The following is an 18,140-nucleotide window of genomic DNA, read 5'->3' on the forward strand; positions in this document are numbered from 1 at the left end:
GACCCCAGTATCACACTTGCATTCGGGAGGCCATTTGGGGCCACACCTCCAGTGCCTTCCAGGTCATCCACATCAGTGCATGACCGTCCTTCCTTCACCTGGACCATGCTCTTACTGGGCAGTGCTTGGCTGACTTCTTCCTCTGGCTCAGGGACCATCACCCTGATTTGCCTGGGATGGTCCTGGTTTATGTGTGTTGTCCATGTATAGTTGAAGTTAGGGCCTCTGTTTGGATGACAGGTTATATGGTGTCCATAGTCAGGGACAGCTCATGGGCCAATAGCAGAGGGCAGTTGGGAACAGCAGGGTGGCTGGAAGAGCACCGGGTGTGGGGTTGCCTGGCCTGGGCTCAGGTCCTGACCAGGTCACTCGCTGGTTCATGGTCACATCAATGGTCACTGAGTCTTGAGGTCCTTGCTTATCACCCCCAAAATGACATGCAAATGCTTCCCAGGTACTTTGGAAAAGTTCATGTAGGTTCTTGCTTCTCTTTCTGAGTAATACTTGGAAAAATGTTAGAGCTACACTATTACCTTTTATTATACTCTTTCACTCTGAATCTTCATTTCTTTCCTCATTATCTTTTTTTATTTCCCTCCTCTTCATTTTTCCCCATGCCCTCCCAGCATCTTCGGCCTTCCTACCTGTACCTGGGTTGGAAGCAAGAGTCACCTCTGCCTACATGTGCCCTCCCTATGCACATGCACCAGAGGTCCTCCATGTGCTGGTCACCCAAACCTGAAATGTAGCCAGACATCTGGGAACTGCAAAGACAACTCTCTACTTCCTTGATTTGCCTGGACCCAGGGGTCTCATGGAGAAAATCCTGATGCCTCTTAATTATTGGGGTTCATACATATACAGACATGTCTGATAAACCTGGGAGAAAGAAATGCAAGAAGAACGGCTAAGTCATGGGGGAAAAGTGAGGTCAGCATCTGGAGGGAAGGCCCTGCTCACCAGCAATGTACTGATGACCCCAGACACAGGGTGAGGCCACACCAGGCAACACAACTGGACAGAGAGGACTACAGGTACACCAGGCCCAAGAGCACCATTGAGAGGGAAATCTGGAAGAATTATAGTATGAGCGGTGCTAGTTCCCTGGTCTTCCAGAAAAGAGCTGGCACAAGAAAAGGGAGACTTTTCTTAGTGCCTGGAGAGGGAGAAAAAGAAAGAGGGGAGAGAGAGAGAGACGAATGAACAGGAGAGAGCAGGAGACAGCCTTCCTGGAGAGATGCTCAAGGGACATCAGAGGTTGAGGACAGCTGAGCCCAGTGGCCTGAGCAGAGCCCCAGGCCCTCCAGGGTCTGCCCCCCGACCTGTTCCAAGGCCTCCAGGTGGACCTGCTCTTAGATTTCCAAGGTTGTGCTCCATTCACCATTCCCACCACTCCCATCTTATCCGTCTTATCCTGTGGATTCCCATGGGATGAGGGGAGATGTTCTGGGTTCAGGCTTCACATCAGCATCCAGCAGACTATCTGCCCTGGAGTTACAGAGACATGGCATTTCTGGGGTTACTAAAGCCATAGGGGATCTAGGCCCTACTCATGTCCCCAACCCCGCCTCTCACCACAAGTCTATGCCTGGGGTTTCGACACAGAGAGAGGAACCAAAGCCCAGGTAAGGGAGGATGGCAATGTCCTCCCTTCCTTCGGCCGATCCACTGCTCCTCAGCTCTGTGGTCTTGGGCATGTTCTGTAACCTTCCCAAGCCCCAGCTTCCTCACCCATAAAATAGGAGGAAGGATGGTTTAGGAGAAATCTCCTTAGAAGCAGGATGTGAACAAGACCTATGAATGAAGGCATCACCCGTGAACAAATACTTACTGCACAAGACCTTGCAGACTTGGGGCAGCAGGAAACCTACTTGACCCTTGTTTACCATTCTTATGGTTTTACCTCTCTGGTAAAAATGACTGCTTAGACGTAAATTCTCTCCAGATTTAATTTAAAATAAATCTCATTTATTCGTAAAAAGCGTGCATTCCCAGAACCTCTTTAGGCCCTGCACTCCTGTGCTTTGTCTTTAGGCTGGTTCTGGCCACAACTTTCATTGTCTGTAAACTTGAATTCCTGTCCTCACTGCACAGAAAATGTTTGATGCAGGGAAGAGTCAAGAGAGCCACGCGCTTCATAGAGGTTTACCCCTGCAGAGAAAGCATGTGCGTGATGTTCCCACTGCCCTTAGGACCTTGGTCACTACTCAGAGCGCCAGACACACCTCAGAACTGATCCCAGTTCAAAGCACCACCCCCGCCCCGCCCCGCCCGGCTCACTGTCTGGCACACAGCGCCCCCTGGAGGTGCCAGTGGGAGCTGCACCCACAGTTACCCTAGGTCTCTTCTGCATCAGACAAATGATGTTATCTGGGGGCTCTGAACACTTCTTATGTGAACACTTCTTATGTGAGTGATTAACAGCTGGAATGATCGTTATTCTGGGACTTCAGTTATTGCTTTCCTTTCATGGCACCAAACTGTAAACATACTTTGTTGGGAAGTGGGAATAAGGAATAAACAGAACCAGCCCTTCCTTGCCTAGAGCAGTACATCTTAGCTCTTCAAATAATTAAAATAATATCGATTCTACATGAACTGTCCCACAAAATAGAAAAAATTAAGGAATAGGAAGAGAAAAAATCCTTTCCAACTCATTTTATGAGGTCAGAACTACCTTGAAACCAAAGCCAAAAGAAAAGACTACAAATGGATATCCCTCATGAGCATGCAAAAATCCTCAAAAAACACCAGTAAATTGAATCCAGCAACATATAATAGGATAATACATAATGACAAAGAGAAATTTATCCCACAAATGAAAGACTGGTTAAATATTAGAAAACCAATCAATGTAATCAACCATATTAACAAACTAAAGAGGAAAAAACATGATCATCTCAATAGAGGCATTTTACAATACTTAACATCTGTTCACGATTTTCTTTTTAATTCTTAAATGCTAGGAATATAAGAATTTTCTTAAACTGATAAAGAGCATCTATCAAAAAACAAAACAAAACAGAAACAAATGTACAGTTAACATTACACTGATGATGAAAGACTGAATTGTTTCCCCCTAAGATCAGGATCAAGGCCCCAGAGGTCCTAAGGAGTGCAATAAGGCAAGGATAAGAAATGAAGTCTGTAGATGGGAGAGAAAGAAATACAATATGAATATCCCTCTAGAAAACTCTAAGGAATCTATTAAAAACATAGTGGATGAATAAATGAATTTAACAAGGTTGCAGGATATAAGATTAATACACAATGAATAACTAGAAATTAAAATTGTAGGACTTCCCTGGTGGCGCAGTGGTTGGGAGTCCGTCTGCCGATGCAGGGGACACGGGTTCGTGCCCCTGGTCTGGGAGGATCCTGCATGCCGCGGAGCGGCTGGGCCCTTGAGCCATGGCCGCTGAGCCTGCGCTTCCGGAGCCTGTGCTCCGCAACAGGAGAGGCCACAACAGTGAGAGGCCCGCATACGGCAAAAAAAAAAAAAAAAAAAAAAAAAAAAATTAACAAATTGTACATTTCAAGATGGGCAGTTTATTGTATCGTACATAAATAAAGTTGTACATAAATCATACAGAAATAAAGTTGTAAAAAGAAAAAGAAAAAATACACATTTATTATGTAATTTTAAAGTTACTGAAAATATAATAAAGAAAAAAATAAAATAAACAAGTGTCCAACCATTTGATTCAGCAAGCCCAGGTTTGGAAATTTTTCTACAGAAGCAAGAGGCACTAGTCCTAAGAATATGTATTTGAGAACACTTATCACAGCATTCTTTATAGAAGCAAAAACAGAAACAACTTAAAATATCTTTTGCTAGGAAAACAGATCAGTAAATTGTCAAGGACAATTATGCAGCCATTAAAAGAACAAACTTTATGCTTCAACTTGGAAGGTTGTTTCTGCTGTATGCTTAAGTGAGTAAAGCAAAATGCAAATTATCCTGTGTGCTATTATGAGGTGACACTAGGTAGATGGACGGATGGATGAGCATCATAGATGGGCAGATCCATGGATGAACGGACAGATAGATCTCCTACATATGTGCTTCCACATATGAACACAGAGAAAAGTGAGGACAGCTACACATTAAACTGTTATTATTGGTTGGATTAGAAAGGCTTTGGGAGAAGATTGTTCATATGTTTATGAATTATTTAACTTGCAAATATGAGTATGTTTTACTGTTATTTTTAGAAAAGTAAAAAGAAAAAGGATTAAAATAAAATAAAGTCAAGATTCAACTTGCTTTGAAATACATCCCAAAAATATGTTGGCTTGAGGGTTAGAGAGGGGACCAGAGAGACAGAGGTGAGAGAAAGGAAGGGTAATAAAATGTCAATGGTAGAATCTAGGTGAATAGGTCATGGATATTTGCTGTGCCACTTGAAAATGACCATAATGAACACTGAGGGGAAAACTAACATAAAACAATAGATAGGTAGGTATGTAGATAGATAGGAAGATGAATGGATAAATAACCAGACAGACAAGGCCTCTGACCACTGCAAAAAGAGAATCCGTAATGTAGCAGGAGATTAACTTTTTCTGGGATTGCCCAGGCTCCAGGTGTGCTCCATTTGACTCCCAGTAACACACCATCTGCGCCACTGTCCCCCTTTTAATCTCCCTGGGGTGTGCCCTGGAGTGAACACTGTGTCAGGGCCTTTCTCAGGTATACAGACTCTCCAGATACACAGAAGCCCATGGAAGGTTTGGGTCTTCAGAAGCACTTGGTACCCCCAGGGTCCCTAAGACAACCCCTGCCTCTTGGGTTATCTCTCCCCAACCCCACTGGGGAGATCTGATCACAGGCTGTCTGCCACTCATCAGCTGCTACTGTGACCTCAGCTCCTTCACCATACATGCTGACACTGTCACAACAATACTGTGAGGCTCTTCTCCTTAAGCTGTTTCCCTTTTGAGGAAGCCAAGGCACAGAGCAGTCATGTCACTTAATCTGGGTCTGTACTTTAGAAAGCGGTAGGGTTTGGAGCTGGCTCCTGAGCCCGTGCTCTTAACACCTCTGCCCACATGGCTGCTTGTACAAGTGAGGGGGAGGTAGGGGTTTTGACTGCATCCCAACTCCAAACTCAACGCCCAAGATCACAATGGGACTCTCTGTAGCCCCTGGGCCGACAGCTGGCAGAGGCTGCGTGGAAGTTCCTCCTGGCTCTCACAATGGGACTTGCCCAGAACGTGCTCACCTTAGACAGCTGCCACCTGCTTATGCCCCCTTCATCTGGGGGCCAGGACACCCCTTCCTCCTGGAGAGTTTGGGGAACTGGCCTCAGGCCACAACCACAGGAGGACACATCATCTCCCCTTGCAGGCACTAACCTGGGCACCCCAGGGACTTGCAACAGACCCCAGGCCTGCTTCTACATCCTCCCCGAGGCTCTGGGCCATCCCCACAAATCAAAGCCCCACACCAGCTCCAGGCATCCCATCCCGAGACTGCATTTTAATGAGTCCAGGGGAAACACTTTCCCCAGAGAGATATTTATTCCTGCTTATCTGCATCCGCACCTTTCCTGGTCCAGAGGCTTTGCCTGGGCTCAAGCGATGATGGAAAAGTGCCCTCAGAGGATGAGGCTGGCATGTTCCGAGTTGTGATTCCCCAGGCGGCGGTGGAGCCGAGGGCTCAGCCTTCCCAGTGGGGACTGAAGAGGCCTTATTATTATAATAAATCAGTCTCACTTGATTGGCTGCAAACGGCGGAGTGATGTGACCATATGTCACTTGGGCATTAAACAAATCCTAATGAGCTAAGAATATGTTTGTTTTAGCTAATTGACCTCTTTGGCCTTCATCAACCACTTGGTAAACATCCTCAGATAATGATTTCCAGAGAGCGGATTGTGGCTCTCGAATGTGCTGAGAAGGTCCCCCGGCCCCAAGAGCACCTCCGCCGGCTGCCGGCTGAGGCACACGTGCGCACCTGCCTGTGGCCCCCCAGTCCCAGGAGGGTGCACTGGCGGTAACGGGGCGAAGGGAAAAGAGTGCAGCCAGGCGGCTCTCCCAGCGCTCGTCCCTGGCTATGTGACCACACTCTGGGCCATAGCTGTCTTATCTGTTAAGTGAGGGCAATCCCACTCCCAGAGGGATGGGGAGACAAAGCAGGCGTTCTAAGGTCTAGGCTCCGTGGTAGGTATTCTTGGAAATCTGTGCCAAATCAGTCACCAGCTGGACCCACGTCACTTCTATGTGAAGGAGCAGGCGTCCAGCAGTTCTCTGGGGACTGATGATCTGGATACCTGTGGGGTCTGGACCACAGAGACCTAAGTCCTCCAACTCAGTTCTCCTTGCAAGCAGTGGGCCAGGGGCCGAGTCTTCAACCAGCGAGGGTCTACTTTAGCCAGGATAATGGATGCTTGTTAGATCTCAGCGCTAACTTCATCTGCCCTGGAATCACCAATCCCGTTCATCATGCCCCACAATGAAGTTCAGACATTTCACTCCTATCATCTGAAAGCTGTCGGGGGGAACCACTTCAGTTCTCTGGATGCATTAGCAAGACAGGGGAATAAACTTCAAGCCGTGAAGTAGATGGAGCCTCAGACTCAACCTCAGTACGGTCTAAGTGACTGTGACCCCACAGGCTTCTTCTGGCTGCCCTCACATCCCCCCACCTAGGATGGTGGGCTTCCGTTAGCTACCGAACTCTGTTTCTTCAGCTACAAAACAGAGCAACTATCTGACACGGAGAACTTATCAGTAATTGAGTGCTTCCTTCTTCCCTGATGCGGTCAGGTGCCTTACCCATATTTTGTCACTTAATCTACACAATAAGTAAGACACTTCCCTAAGGCCACAGAGTAGAGGGTGGCAGCACCAGGTCCCCAAGTTCTCTCTAATTCCAGAGGGGTGTGTCACCCAGTGCAGTGGGGAAATGCTATTCACTTGCAGGTTAATAACTCTGCTTTGCAAGGTGGAGACTGTCAGCCTGTAAAGCATGGAGCACAGTGCCTGGCACGTGGCAGGAACTCAAACGGTAGTTATTCACGTTAGTCGACCAGAGGTGGCGCAGCAAGATGAGGCCCCACCTACCTTCTGAGTCAAACCACTTCCGCTGCCTCTCCCCAGTCCCCAGGGCTGATGCGCTTGAATTAGACAGGATTAAAGGCTTACCGGAGCTGGAAGCTGCACCCCAACTCCCGTGTTTAGCCCCAGACCTTCTGTCCGCTGGCTGAGAAGGACGTGGGAGAAAGGCAACCGTGCAGGGCGGTGCTGTTGCCTGGCGCACGGTGTCAAGAGAGCTTTTGTGCAGGAGCCAGCCCTCCCTCTGGATCCCCATGTCAAGAAAATGGGCCCTGCTCCTGCCCATGCTGCTCTGCAGCCTGGCTGGCCCTACACACCTATTCCAGCCGAGCCTGGTACTGGACATGGCCAAGGTCCTCTTGGATAACTACTGCTTCCCAGAGAACCTGATGGGGATGCAGGAAGCCATCGAGCAGGCCATCAAGAGTGGTGAGATCCTGGCCATCTCAGACCCTCAGACTCTGGCTCATGTGCTGACAGCTGGCGTGCAGAGCTCCTTGAACGACCCTCGCCTGGTCATCTCCTATGAGCCCAGCACCCTCGACGCTCCCCGGCAAGCCCCAGCACTCAGGAACCTCACGCTAGAGGAACTCATTGCGGGGCTGCATAATGGCCTCCGCCATGAGGTTCTGGAAGGCAATGTGGGCTACCTGCGGGTGGACGACATCCCGGGCCAGGAGGTGATGAGCAAGCTGAGGAGCTTCCTGGCGGCCAACGTCTGGAGGAAGCTCATGGGCACCTCTGCCTTGGTGCTGGACCTCCGCCACTGCACTGGGGGCCACATTTCTGGCATCCCCTATGTCATCTCGTACCTGCACCCAGGGAACACAGTCCTGCACGTGGATACCATCTATGATCGCCCCTCTAATACGACCACTGAGATCTGGACCCTGCCTGAAGTCCTAGGAGAGAACTACGGTGCCGATAAGGATGTGGTAGTCCTCACCAGTGGTCGCACAGGGGGTGTGGCTGAGGACATCGCTTACATCCTCAAACAAATGCGCAGGGCCATTGTGGTGGGCGAGCGGACTGTGGGGGGGGCCTTGGACCTCCAGAAGCTGAGGATAGGCCAGTCTGACTTCTTTCTCACCGTGCCCGTGTCCAGGTCCCTGGGGCCCCTGGGCAAGGGCAGCCAGACTTGGGAGGGCAGCGGGGTGCTGCCTTGTGTGGGGACACCGGCCGAGCAGGCCCTGGAGAAGGCCCTGGCCATCCTCACTCTGCGCCGCGCCCTGCCGGGAGTCATCCAGCGCCTGCAGGAGGCCCTGCGGGAATACTACACACTGGTGGACCGCGTGCCTGCCCTGCTGCACCACCTGGCCAACATGGACCTGTCCTCGGTGGTCTCCGAGGAGGATCTGGTCACTAAGCTCAACACCGGCCTGCAGGCCGTGTCTGAGGACCCCAGGCTCCTGGTGCAGGTGGTCAGGTCCAAAGAAACCTCTTCTGGGCCCGAGGATGAAGCTGAAGAACCCCCGGAGATGGTCTCGGAAGTGCCTGAGGACGAGGCTGCCCGGCGGGCCCTGGTGGACTCCGTGTTCCAGGTGTCTGTGTTGCCGGGCAACGTGGGCTACCTGCGCTTTGACAGGTTTGCCGACGCCTCAGTGCTGGGGGTGCTGGCCCCGTACATCCTGCGCCAGGTGTGGGAGCCCCTGCAGGACACGGAGCACCTCATCATGGACCTGCGGCAGAATCCTGGGGGGCCGTCCTCCGCCGTGCCCCTGCTGCTCTCCTATTTCCAGGGACCGGACACCGGACCCGTGCGTCTCTTCACCACCTACGACCGGCGCACCAATGTCACGCAGGAGCACTTCAGCCAGACTGAGCTGCTGGGCCAGCCATACGGCAGCCAGCGCGGGGTGTACCTGCTCACCAGCCACCGTACCGCCACTGCAGCCGAGGAGCTGGCCTTCCTCATGCAGTCGCTCGGCTGGGCCACGCTGGTGGGCGAGATCACGGCAGGCAGCCTGCTGCACACGCACACGGTGCCCCTGCTGGAGACGCCCGAGGGCAACCTGGCACTCACCGTGCCCGTGCTCACCTTCATCGACAACCATGGCGAGTGCTGGCTGGGGGGCGGCGTGGTCCCCGATGCCATCGTGTTGGCTGAGGAAGCCCTGGACAGAGCCCAGGAGGTGCTGGAGTTCCACCGAAGCCTGGGGGAGTTGGTGGAGGGCACGGGGCACCTGCTGGAGGCCCACTATGCTCGGCCAGAGGTCGTGGGGCAGACAGGTGCCGTGTTGCAAGCCAAGCTGGCCCAGGGGGCCTACCGCACAGCAGTGGACCTGGAGTCGCTGGCCTCCCAGCTCACAGCAGACCTGCAGGAGATGTCTGGAGACCACCGTCTGCTGGTGTTCCACAGCCCCGGCGAGATGGTGGCTGAGGAAGTGCCCCTACCACCTCCCATCGTCCCCTCCCCAGAGGAGCTCTCCTACCTCATTGAGGCCCTGTTCAAGACAGAGGTGTTGCCAGGCCGGCTGGGCTACCTGCGTTTCGACGCCATGGCTGAGCTGGAGACGGTGAAAGCCATTGGGCCGCAGCTGGTACAGCTGGTATGGCAGAAGCTGGTAGACACACCCGCGCTGGTGGTCGACCTGCGCTACAACCCTGGTAGCTACTCCACGGCCGTGCCGCTGCTCTGTTCCTACTTCTTTGAGGCAGAGCCCCGCCAGCACCTCTACTCTGTCTTTGACAGGGCCACATCGAGGGTCACAGAGGTATGGACCCTGCCCCAGGTGGCAGGCCAGCGCTACGGCTCCCACAAGGACCTCTACATCCTGGTGAGCCACACCAGCGGGTCGGCGGCTGAGGCTTTCGCTCACACCATGCAGGACCTGCAGCGCGCCACCATCATCGGCGAGCCCACGGCTGGAGGGGCGCTCTCTGTGGGCATCTACCAGGTGGGCAGCAGCCCCTTATATGCCTCCATGCCCACGCAGATGGCCCTGAGTGCCAGCACTGGTGAGGCCTGGGACCTGGCTGGGGTGGAGCCAGATATCACCGTGCCCATGAGCGTGGCCCTCTCCACAGCCCAGGACATAGTGGCCCTGCGTGCCAAGGTGCCCACTGTGCTGCAGACAGCTGGGAAGCTCGTGGCAGATAACTACGCCTCCCCCGAGCTGGGAGCCAAGATGGCATCCAAACTGAGCCGTCTGCAGAGCCGCTATGCCAGGGTGACCTCAGAAGCTGCCCTGGCCGAGATGCTGGAGGCTGACCTGCAGGTACTGTCCGGGGACCCACACCTGAAGACAGCCCATATCCCTGAGGATGCCAAGGACCGCATTCCTGGGATTGTACCCATGCAGGTGAGTTACAAGGGAGACTTGGCACAGTCCCAGGAGAGAGTCAACCAACTGTCCACACATCCAGGGCTCTGTGCAGGGTGCAAGGCAACGGCTTCCAGACGTGTTTTCATGTTAAATTTTTCACCAGTCACATCTTTTCCTCTCTCTCACCCTGTCTTCCAGTCCCTCATGTGCCCATGAGGTCCCTAAGCATCTCAGTAGAACATTGGTACCCACAGGAGCTCAGTTTGAAAAGTGCTAGTATAGAAGGAGCTTCACTCTTGGTTGGGTAGAATGCAAGGGTTTGTAGGGCTTCTCATTGTCAGTGGTGGAGAAAGAAGTTGGTAAGTCACATGAGGTCCCCATGATTTCCTATTCTGGAAATGTGGGGTTTGTGTGCATCCACATCACCTGCCTGCCTCAGGGGTTTGCAGTTTGTGTGAATGAGTCAGGGGGATGGAGACAGGGAATCAGCACAGGTCCTGGCATCACAGTTTCCTTGGAGCTAGAGCATGGAGCCTGGGGACAGGTCCAGGAGTGTCCACGCACAGCCTGGACAACCCTGCAGTGAGGCTGCCTTAGTTAGACACCAACTGCCTTCTCCTCCCCTCCCCCAATGCCAAGTACTGTCTCCCAAAGGAATTGTGCTGGGTGGGTGTGCACCATGATACAAGGGCCAACTGAATGGGAAATTCTGGGCCAGGCTGTGTGGTCCAGATATTTGAAGCCAGCACTGCAGGTCTGGGGAACACTAAAAAGTTAAATCAAGGCTGAGGAGCTTTGCTGCAGGGTAGATGAGGGAAAAATTCTCCCTATCAAGGGCCAAAGCACACCACAGGACTCACCAAGAACTCCCATCAGCAAAGAGCTGGATCTAAAGCACCTTTACAGCACCTCTCCATGGTGTTTATCATCTATGATATAACTGCATAGTCACAACAAGTAGGCAAGGCAGCATTCGTCCTGGTTCCCTTGAAGCCAGGACCTGAGACAGGGGCTTAGGTGCGGTCAGTTGATGTGGGAGGTGGTCACTGAAGCAGGAGTGAGGGAGCAGGGAAAGTGGGACAGGAAGTGTGGGCGCATTATTGAGCCTGTTGCTTCTGAAGATTGCAACAGCGCCCTGACAAGTGTGAGGAATGCCTCTGCAGACCTGACCCCACGGCTCCTGCTCTCTGTTAGCTAAAGGTCCCCCTGGGGACATGAACTCTCTCAGATTCTGGGGCAGCTTGGAGAAGGTCCTGAAGTAGAGAGTAAAAAACAAGGGTATGCTAGAGGCAAAGCCCTGTCAGCCTGGGTCAAGCTGTGGCTGAAATCAGAGGAGGGCTGAGGGCACCCTACTGCCGAATCTTATCTGCCGAATTGTTATCCCATTTTACAAAAAGAGTAACTGAGGCCCGGAGGGGTACAGAGGAGAGTGGCCCATGGCCCAAGGACTTGTGACTGAGGTCAGCACAAGGCCTGGAGGTCGGGTGTCCTAGTCAGCAGGGGTGTTCCTGGTTTGCAGTCACCTGGTGTGGATTCATATTCTGGATCTTCCACTTATTAGCTGTGTGACCTTGGGCAAGTTACTTAATCACTCTGTGCTTCAATTTTTTTCAGTAAAAAGATGGGGATAATAGTGTCTTCTCTACAGTAACTGCTACAACATGCTCAGCACAGGGCCAGACCCCTGGTAAAGACTCAAGGGCCCAGTAGTTCTTGTCTTCAGATGATGATGTCTTTAGATGATGAGCTCAGAGACAAGAAGTGTCTGGGGAGCTCAGGGGAGTCAGAGTGGAGACCATGCCTGGGCCTTTCAGCTCTGACGCCAGGGTGAGAGGTTGGCACCCATGAGCATTCCCTGTAAGGAGGCTGCTGACCACTCATTGGGGTTCATATCCCAGGCCCACTTCCCATGTAACCTCCCGGATACCATCAGGAAAGGCCCCGGCACCTACAACCTCCTTAGGAAATGTGAGCTCCCTTCCCGTGGGCTCAATATATCTCAGGATATAAAGGACCTCCATGACACCCACTTTCAAATCTGACCTTTCACTGTATCTGGCAGAAGGGACAGGGGGTGGATGCTGGGCATGGTTTGGCAGGAGAACAGGGAACCATGGCTATGGGAGAGTTTGACCTGGACTTTCTTCTTTAGCGGAGCTAATTGTCCATTTAAGTACTATGGTCAATAATGAAATAAAGATACTCAGAACCTTAAAAAAAATTTTTTTTGCGCTTTCAAATCTTTCCTCTCCTGACACGGAGCCGACCTCCCACTCTTTCAGATCCCTTCCCCTGAAGTCTTTGAAGACCTGATCAAGTTTTCCTTCCACACTAATGTGCTTGAGGGCAACATTGGATACTTGAGGTTTGATATGTTTGGGGACTGTGAGCTGCTCACCCAGGTCTCCGAGCTGCTGGTGGAGCATGTCTGGAAGAAGATTGTACACACGGACGCCCTGATTGTCGACATGAGGTCAGTGGGCGGGGCTCAACAGTTCCCAGTGAGGCTGGGTCAGCTGCTGGAAGACAGTCAAAGCCATGAGTCTAGTAGGGAAGAAAGGACCCTGGGACGCCGGGCAGAACCCAAGTGGAATAGCCCGCCTGGCTCTCAGGGCTCTGGCCAGCTATTCTGGGGTTCTGGTTTAATTAGCCAGGTGGGGCCCCACCACTGTTGGTTTTTTTTAAGCTCAGGTGACCAAGTCTGAGAACCACTGAGCTAATCCAGTGGTCCCCAACCTTACCTAGTCACAGGATTCAGTGAGGAGAGAGGGGAAGGGTGACCTTGAACACACTGATTCCAGGACCCCTCCCTGCTGAATCCAAAGCCCCAGGAGTGAGGTCCAGTGATCCGTATATTTAACAGGCATCATCCAGGTGACTGATGATCAGCCGTGTTCGGGACAGCTAGGCTTCCACCTGTGCTTGTGCCTCACATCTCACAAAATCAGCCCAGGACAACCCTGGTCATGAGAATCATAAAGCCAGTGGCCCAGAGAGAATTTGCGATTTAGCCACTATTGTTGCAAAAAGAACTCTTTACTCTACAAAATGATTGTTGGGGGTATGCTTTCAGCTAGACCTCTCATCTGCTTCTGTGAAGGTATGCCTCATACAGGTTGAGTTTCCTTCCGAGAGCTGGGGGAGGGGACTTGGGAGGGTAATGGGTAGAAGAATGCCCTTCAGTGACCAGACCGCTTGTCACTCCCGGGGCCATCAGCAGACGTGCCCTGGGCACCTTCCATGGGCACTGGGAAGGGGGAAGCCAGCTCCCCTGGGAATTGGACACTTTCCCCCCCGCCACCCACCCCTGCATCCCCAGCTGCTGGATTGACTGAGAGGGAGCTCTGGTTTCTGGCTTGCAAAACTCTTGTGATTCTTAGTCGTCACTAGGTGGCGCTGGATCCCAGAGGCGGACTCTCCTCCCTGGAAGATGAACCATCTCCCAGGGCTTGGGTTTGGGTATACACAGAACTTGAGCTTGGGGACTCCTGTGGCACCTCTGATGACTTTATTCTCCCAACGCTCTATTGAACATCCAAATGACCCTGATGCTAAGTCTCTTTCTGCTTAACTGTGTCATCCACATTCCTCTAAAGAGGAGACCCAGCCCACAGGTGTACTTTGCTTAAAGATCCTTCCAAGCCAAGGTTTGGAGGTTCAGATGCTGAAGTCATGGGCCCTGAACCCATCCGGGTCATCCTAGACCATCAACTGGAAGAGACTCCTAATACACTGCCAGCCCAGGATTCTTCGTTTCACAAATAAGGAGACAGGAGCCCAGCGAGGTCGCATAGCAGGACAAATCCAAATAGCCTGGAATGATCACAGGATCCCTCAACCCCAATGCAGTACCACAACTCTGAACACTCCACCACACTAAGAGCCATGTTAGGACGCCTCAACTAAGATACCTAGTGGGTTTTGTGAAATTATCAAGCATGAAACTAGGGAAGACAGTGCTCTCAAAATGTGCAGGCAGCATGGGTGCATGGGAGCAGTCCATGGTCAGTAAGCTGGGGAAATTTATCAACAAGTTCCAGACTGCAGGACTTAGGGCCTTTAATATAACATATACAATATGTATCACATAAGGTATTAATGTGTGAACAGAAGGGGTGGGTAAGTTATGCAGTATTTTCTAAATGAATTTGACCACAAAGTCTCTGGTTCTCAAGAATCTTGTACTCTGGGAAATGCCAACCAAAGAATTCTGTAGGAGGAAGAAAGGACACCAGACTGAGGCTGCCTGGAATTAGAACCCTTCACAGGGCAAGGATTAGGACACCCAGAGGGGCACCGAGGGCTCCCCTGTGGGCTCCGCCCCTCACTGGGCAACATTTCCCTTCCCTCAGGTTCAACATCGGTGGTCCCACCTCCTCCATCTCTGCCATATGCTCCTACTTTTTCGACGAAGGCCCACCTATTCTGCTGGACAAAATCTACAACCGGCCCAATGACTCTGTCAGCGAGCTCTGGACCCACGCACAGCTCGAAGGTGGGTACAGAAGCCTTTCCTTCCTATTATCATTCTAGAAGCTTCTGGGAAATCAAGGAAAGACAGTTTGGGTTCGGGTAAAAGTAACTGTAGCTAGAATATAAAGCCCCCGTCCTATGCCATGTACTCTGTACATAAGACCTTTAATCCATGCAAAACCTGTACCATTATACCTATTTTCTAGATGAGAAAAATGAGTCCCAACTAGGTCAAATGGCTTGTCTAAGGTCACTCAGCTAATAAGTGATAGCTCCCAAACTCGAACACTGGTTTGTCTAAAACCAAAATGCCTGCCATTCCTGCCACGGCAACCATCAGCCTGCAAGACAAATGTAAAGCTAGAAGGGTCCTTGGGCCATCACCAAATCCCATGGCGTTTCCAGTGGTTTTCCATCTCACCTGAACTCTCAGCAGCTTCCCAGCACACCTACCTAAAGGAAGTTCATAACTCTGATGGGGCTTCTGTTACCTGCCCTGGGCCCAGAGCAGTGGCCAGAGGAAGCAGTACAGGCCCCGCACTTTACAGAGCCACGGGTCTCCAGCCACATCCCAGGTGGATAGCCTTGCTCCATCTCCCTTGCCTAGCTTGCAAAACCAAGGAACCTGTGCATCCATCTGAAAAGAGGGGGCTGGGAAACCAATGGGGGGGTGTGCCTCCTCCGATCAGAAAAGCACCCTGCAATTTTCATTTGCGTACTTCCTTATCACACAAGCATTTGGGGGGAACCTTCCAAGATATACATTCAATAATATTGCAAAATATAAATAAAAATCAGGACCAGGTGAATTCTCAATTCAAATAGACATTCAAGACCAGTAGTTAAAAACAGATCTGCAGATCATGGGGTCTTGGAATTGCGATGTCCAGTACAAAAGCCACATGCCACACATGGATTGAGATGCATAAAGTGTTCAGTGCACACCAGATTTTGAAGACTTTTTATGAAGAAAAGGATGTAAAATATCTCAGTAATTTTATTGATGACATTTTGAGAGGAACAAATTTTGGATTTAGTGAGTTAGATAAAACAGTATTAAAATTCATTTTATCAATTTTGTTTTACTTGTTTAATGTGGCTTCTAGAAAACTTGAAATGACATATGTGGCTTGCATTCGGGCTCATGTTGCTTTTCTATTGGACATCACTGTCCTAGAGGGCTGTCGTCATTAAGTCACAAACTTGGCTCTTCTGAGGGTCCAAAGTGAAGAGAGTCTGGTCAGGTTAGCCCTTTTCTCGGGTAAGTCAGTCCAGCCTCTTCCCATCACTGGTGATAAAATCTCTCAAGCACTGGCATGCTCGGGATCTGGCACACATCCTTATCCCCATTTTACAGATGCAGAAACTGGGGCTCGGAAAGGTGGGGTGACTTGCCTGTAGACACAAGGACACAGAACTAAATCCCTGGCCCTCCTCTCTGGAGTCTAAGCAGTATGGAGAAGGCAGGTGCCCAGGGTGGGGACTTGACTCCCTATTTTGAAGGGCCTTATATTCTGCAGGTGAACGCTACGGCTCCAAGAAGAGTATGGTCATTCTGACCAGCAGTTTGACAGCTGGCGCCGCAGAGGAATTTACCTACATCTTGAAGAGGCTGGGCCGGGCACTGGTCATCGGGGAGGTGACCAGTGGGGGCTGCCAGCTGCCGCAAACCTACCACGTGGATGACACCGACCTGTACATCACCATCCCCACTGCCCGCTCAGTGGGGGCTGCAGACGGCAGCTCCTGGGAAGGGGTGGGCGTGGTGCCTGACGTGGCTGTCCCTGCAGATGCAGCCCTCGCCAGAGCCAAGGAGATGCTCCAGCACACTCTGCTAAGGGCGAGGCGGAGCCCACGCCTGCAGGGCCGCCGCAAGGGCCACCGTGGTCAGAACCAGAAAAGGGCGGGACCTCTGGGACACATCCAAGGGGCACCCAGGCATGAGGTCCTGACTGAGGCCCCCAAAGGGCAGAAAAGGGGCCTGCTGCCCTCTGGCTAGGCTTGAGAATCAGAGGTACCCTTGGAGCTCATATACCTGGTGTCTTCCCAATTGCCAGCATCCTCTCTGTTGGAACACCTCAGGACAGGAAGCTCACCCCCTTCACAAAGTCAACCCCCTCCAGGGAAGTGGAGTCCATATCTATCCCCACCCACGCTTCTTAGTCACCAACCCCTGGTCCTCATGCTGTCAACTAGAGCATCTCTGTCCAATAACGTCATAACGTGAGCCACGGATGCCAGGCACATGTGTCACTTTACATTTTTAAGGAAAGTATAAAGACGCAGGTGAAATTAATCTTAATAGTATACTCTAACCCACTATATTCCCAGTAGTATCATTTCAATGTGTATTCAATATAAAAATTGTTACGAATGAGATGCTTTTGCACCAAGTCTTTGAGATCCGGTGTGTGTCCCGCGCTTATAGTACATCTCCATTGGCACATGTCACGGGTCTAGCACACAGCAACCACCTGCACCTCGTGGCTCCCATGTGGGACAGTGCAGGCCCAGAGGTCAGGAGCCCCACTCCCCCGCTACACTGTCCCCATTCTGTCGTCCCTGCACCTGCATCTTCCCCAGTAGTGTACCTCTCCCTCTCTGCCCTGGGATCATTTCTGTCCCCACCATGCTGTGTAGTCCTCAGGGGTGGAAACCGTCCTACGCATCCTCGTCTCCTACCGCCCAGCACTGACACAGGCAGTGGATACACAGTAAACACACAGGGCTATCAAGCTGCAAAACTATGCTTTCCTCCAAGCAGCAGCCCTCAGACACACGAAGACAAGTTCAGTTTCACTTAGAACCCTCTCCTCCCTGCCCTAAACCCTCCCAATCTAATTCTACACAGCAAGTCTATCTTTCCTTCACGTTCCTTCCATGACCTTGTTCTCCTGCTTCTGCCACGGACCCAAAAGTGAGCTCTGGTGCCACACAGAATCCCGCCATGCAGCGATGCTACCAGAGGGGAGAGTGGCCCTGGGTGGTGGTCTGGGGACCTGCCCTGCTCGTCCAAGTGCAGCCTGGCACTGTGCCAGCTCTGGTGACCAAGATGACTCCTAACAGGGTGAGAAGTTTGAGGCAGGCAGAGCCCAAGACCTCCCCCAGGTTTGGGCCAGCCCTGGGAGACCTGGAGCCCAGGGGTAACCTGGGGGGATGAGAGGCCCCCGGTTTGTGCCCTGGGTCCATGCAACTCTGCTCTGCTAGAGTCACAGGGATTCAAAAATGAGAGACCTCGGAGGCTCTGCCCAAAGTCATGGTGGGGCGAGGCCTGGAGGGCGGGGAGATCCCAGTGCACAATCCCTGCTCCCAGAGCTCCAGGCTCCAGGACTGCCAGGGAGA

General features: G+C 51.9%; 1 protein-coding gene across 1 annotated transcript; it reads left to right on the forward strand.

The window, feature by feature from the left end:
* Positions 1 to 7,313: 7,313 nt before the first annotated feature.
* Positions 7,314 to 16,797, forward strand: RBP3 (retinol binding protein 3). The gene is made up of 4 exons (XM_060079495.1): positions 7,314 to 10,361; positions 12,608 to 12,798; positions 14,678 to 14,820; positions 16,319 to 16,797. The coding sequence occupies exons 1-4, from the start codon at positions 7,314 to 7,316 to the stop codon at positions 16,795 to 16,797; spliced, it is 3,861 nt and encodes a 1,286-aa protein (XP_059935478.1).
* Positions 16,798 to 18,140: the final 1,343 nt, after the last annotated feature.

This window comes from Mesoplodon densirostris, chromosome 1, assembly GCF_025265405.1.
Source record: "Mesoplodon densirostris isolate mMesDen1 chromosome 1, mMesDen1 primary haplotype, whole genome shotgun sequence".
Lineage (NCBI taxonomy): Eukaryota > Metazoa > Chordata > Mammalia > Artiodactyla > Ziphiidae > Mesoplodon > Mesoplodon densirostris.

Excerpts from the sequence above, each read along its gene's own strand:
- RBP3 (XM_060079495.1), top strand. The coding sequence starts at position 7,314 with ATGTCAAGAAAATGGGCCCTGCTCCTGCCCATGCTGCTCTGCAGCCTG. Across the intron at positions 10,362-12,607 it reads CTGGGATTGTACCCATGCAG|ATCCCTTCCCCTGAAGTCTT; the intron begins GTGAGTTACAAG and ends CCACTCTTTCAG. Across the intron at positions 12,799-14,677 it reads GCCCTGATTGTCGACATGAG|GTTCAACATCGGTGGTCCCA; the intron begins GTCAGTGGGCGG and ends CCCTTCCCTCAG.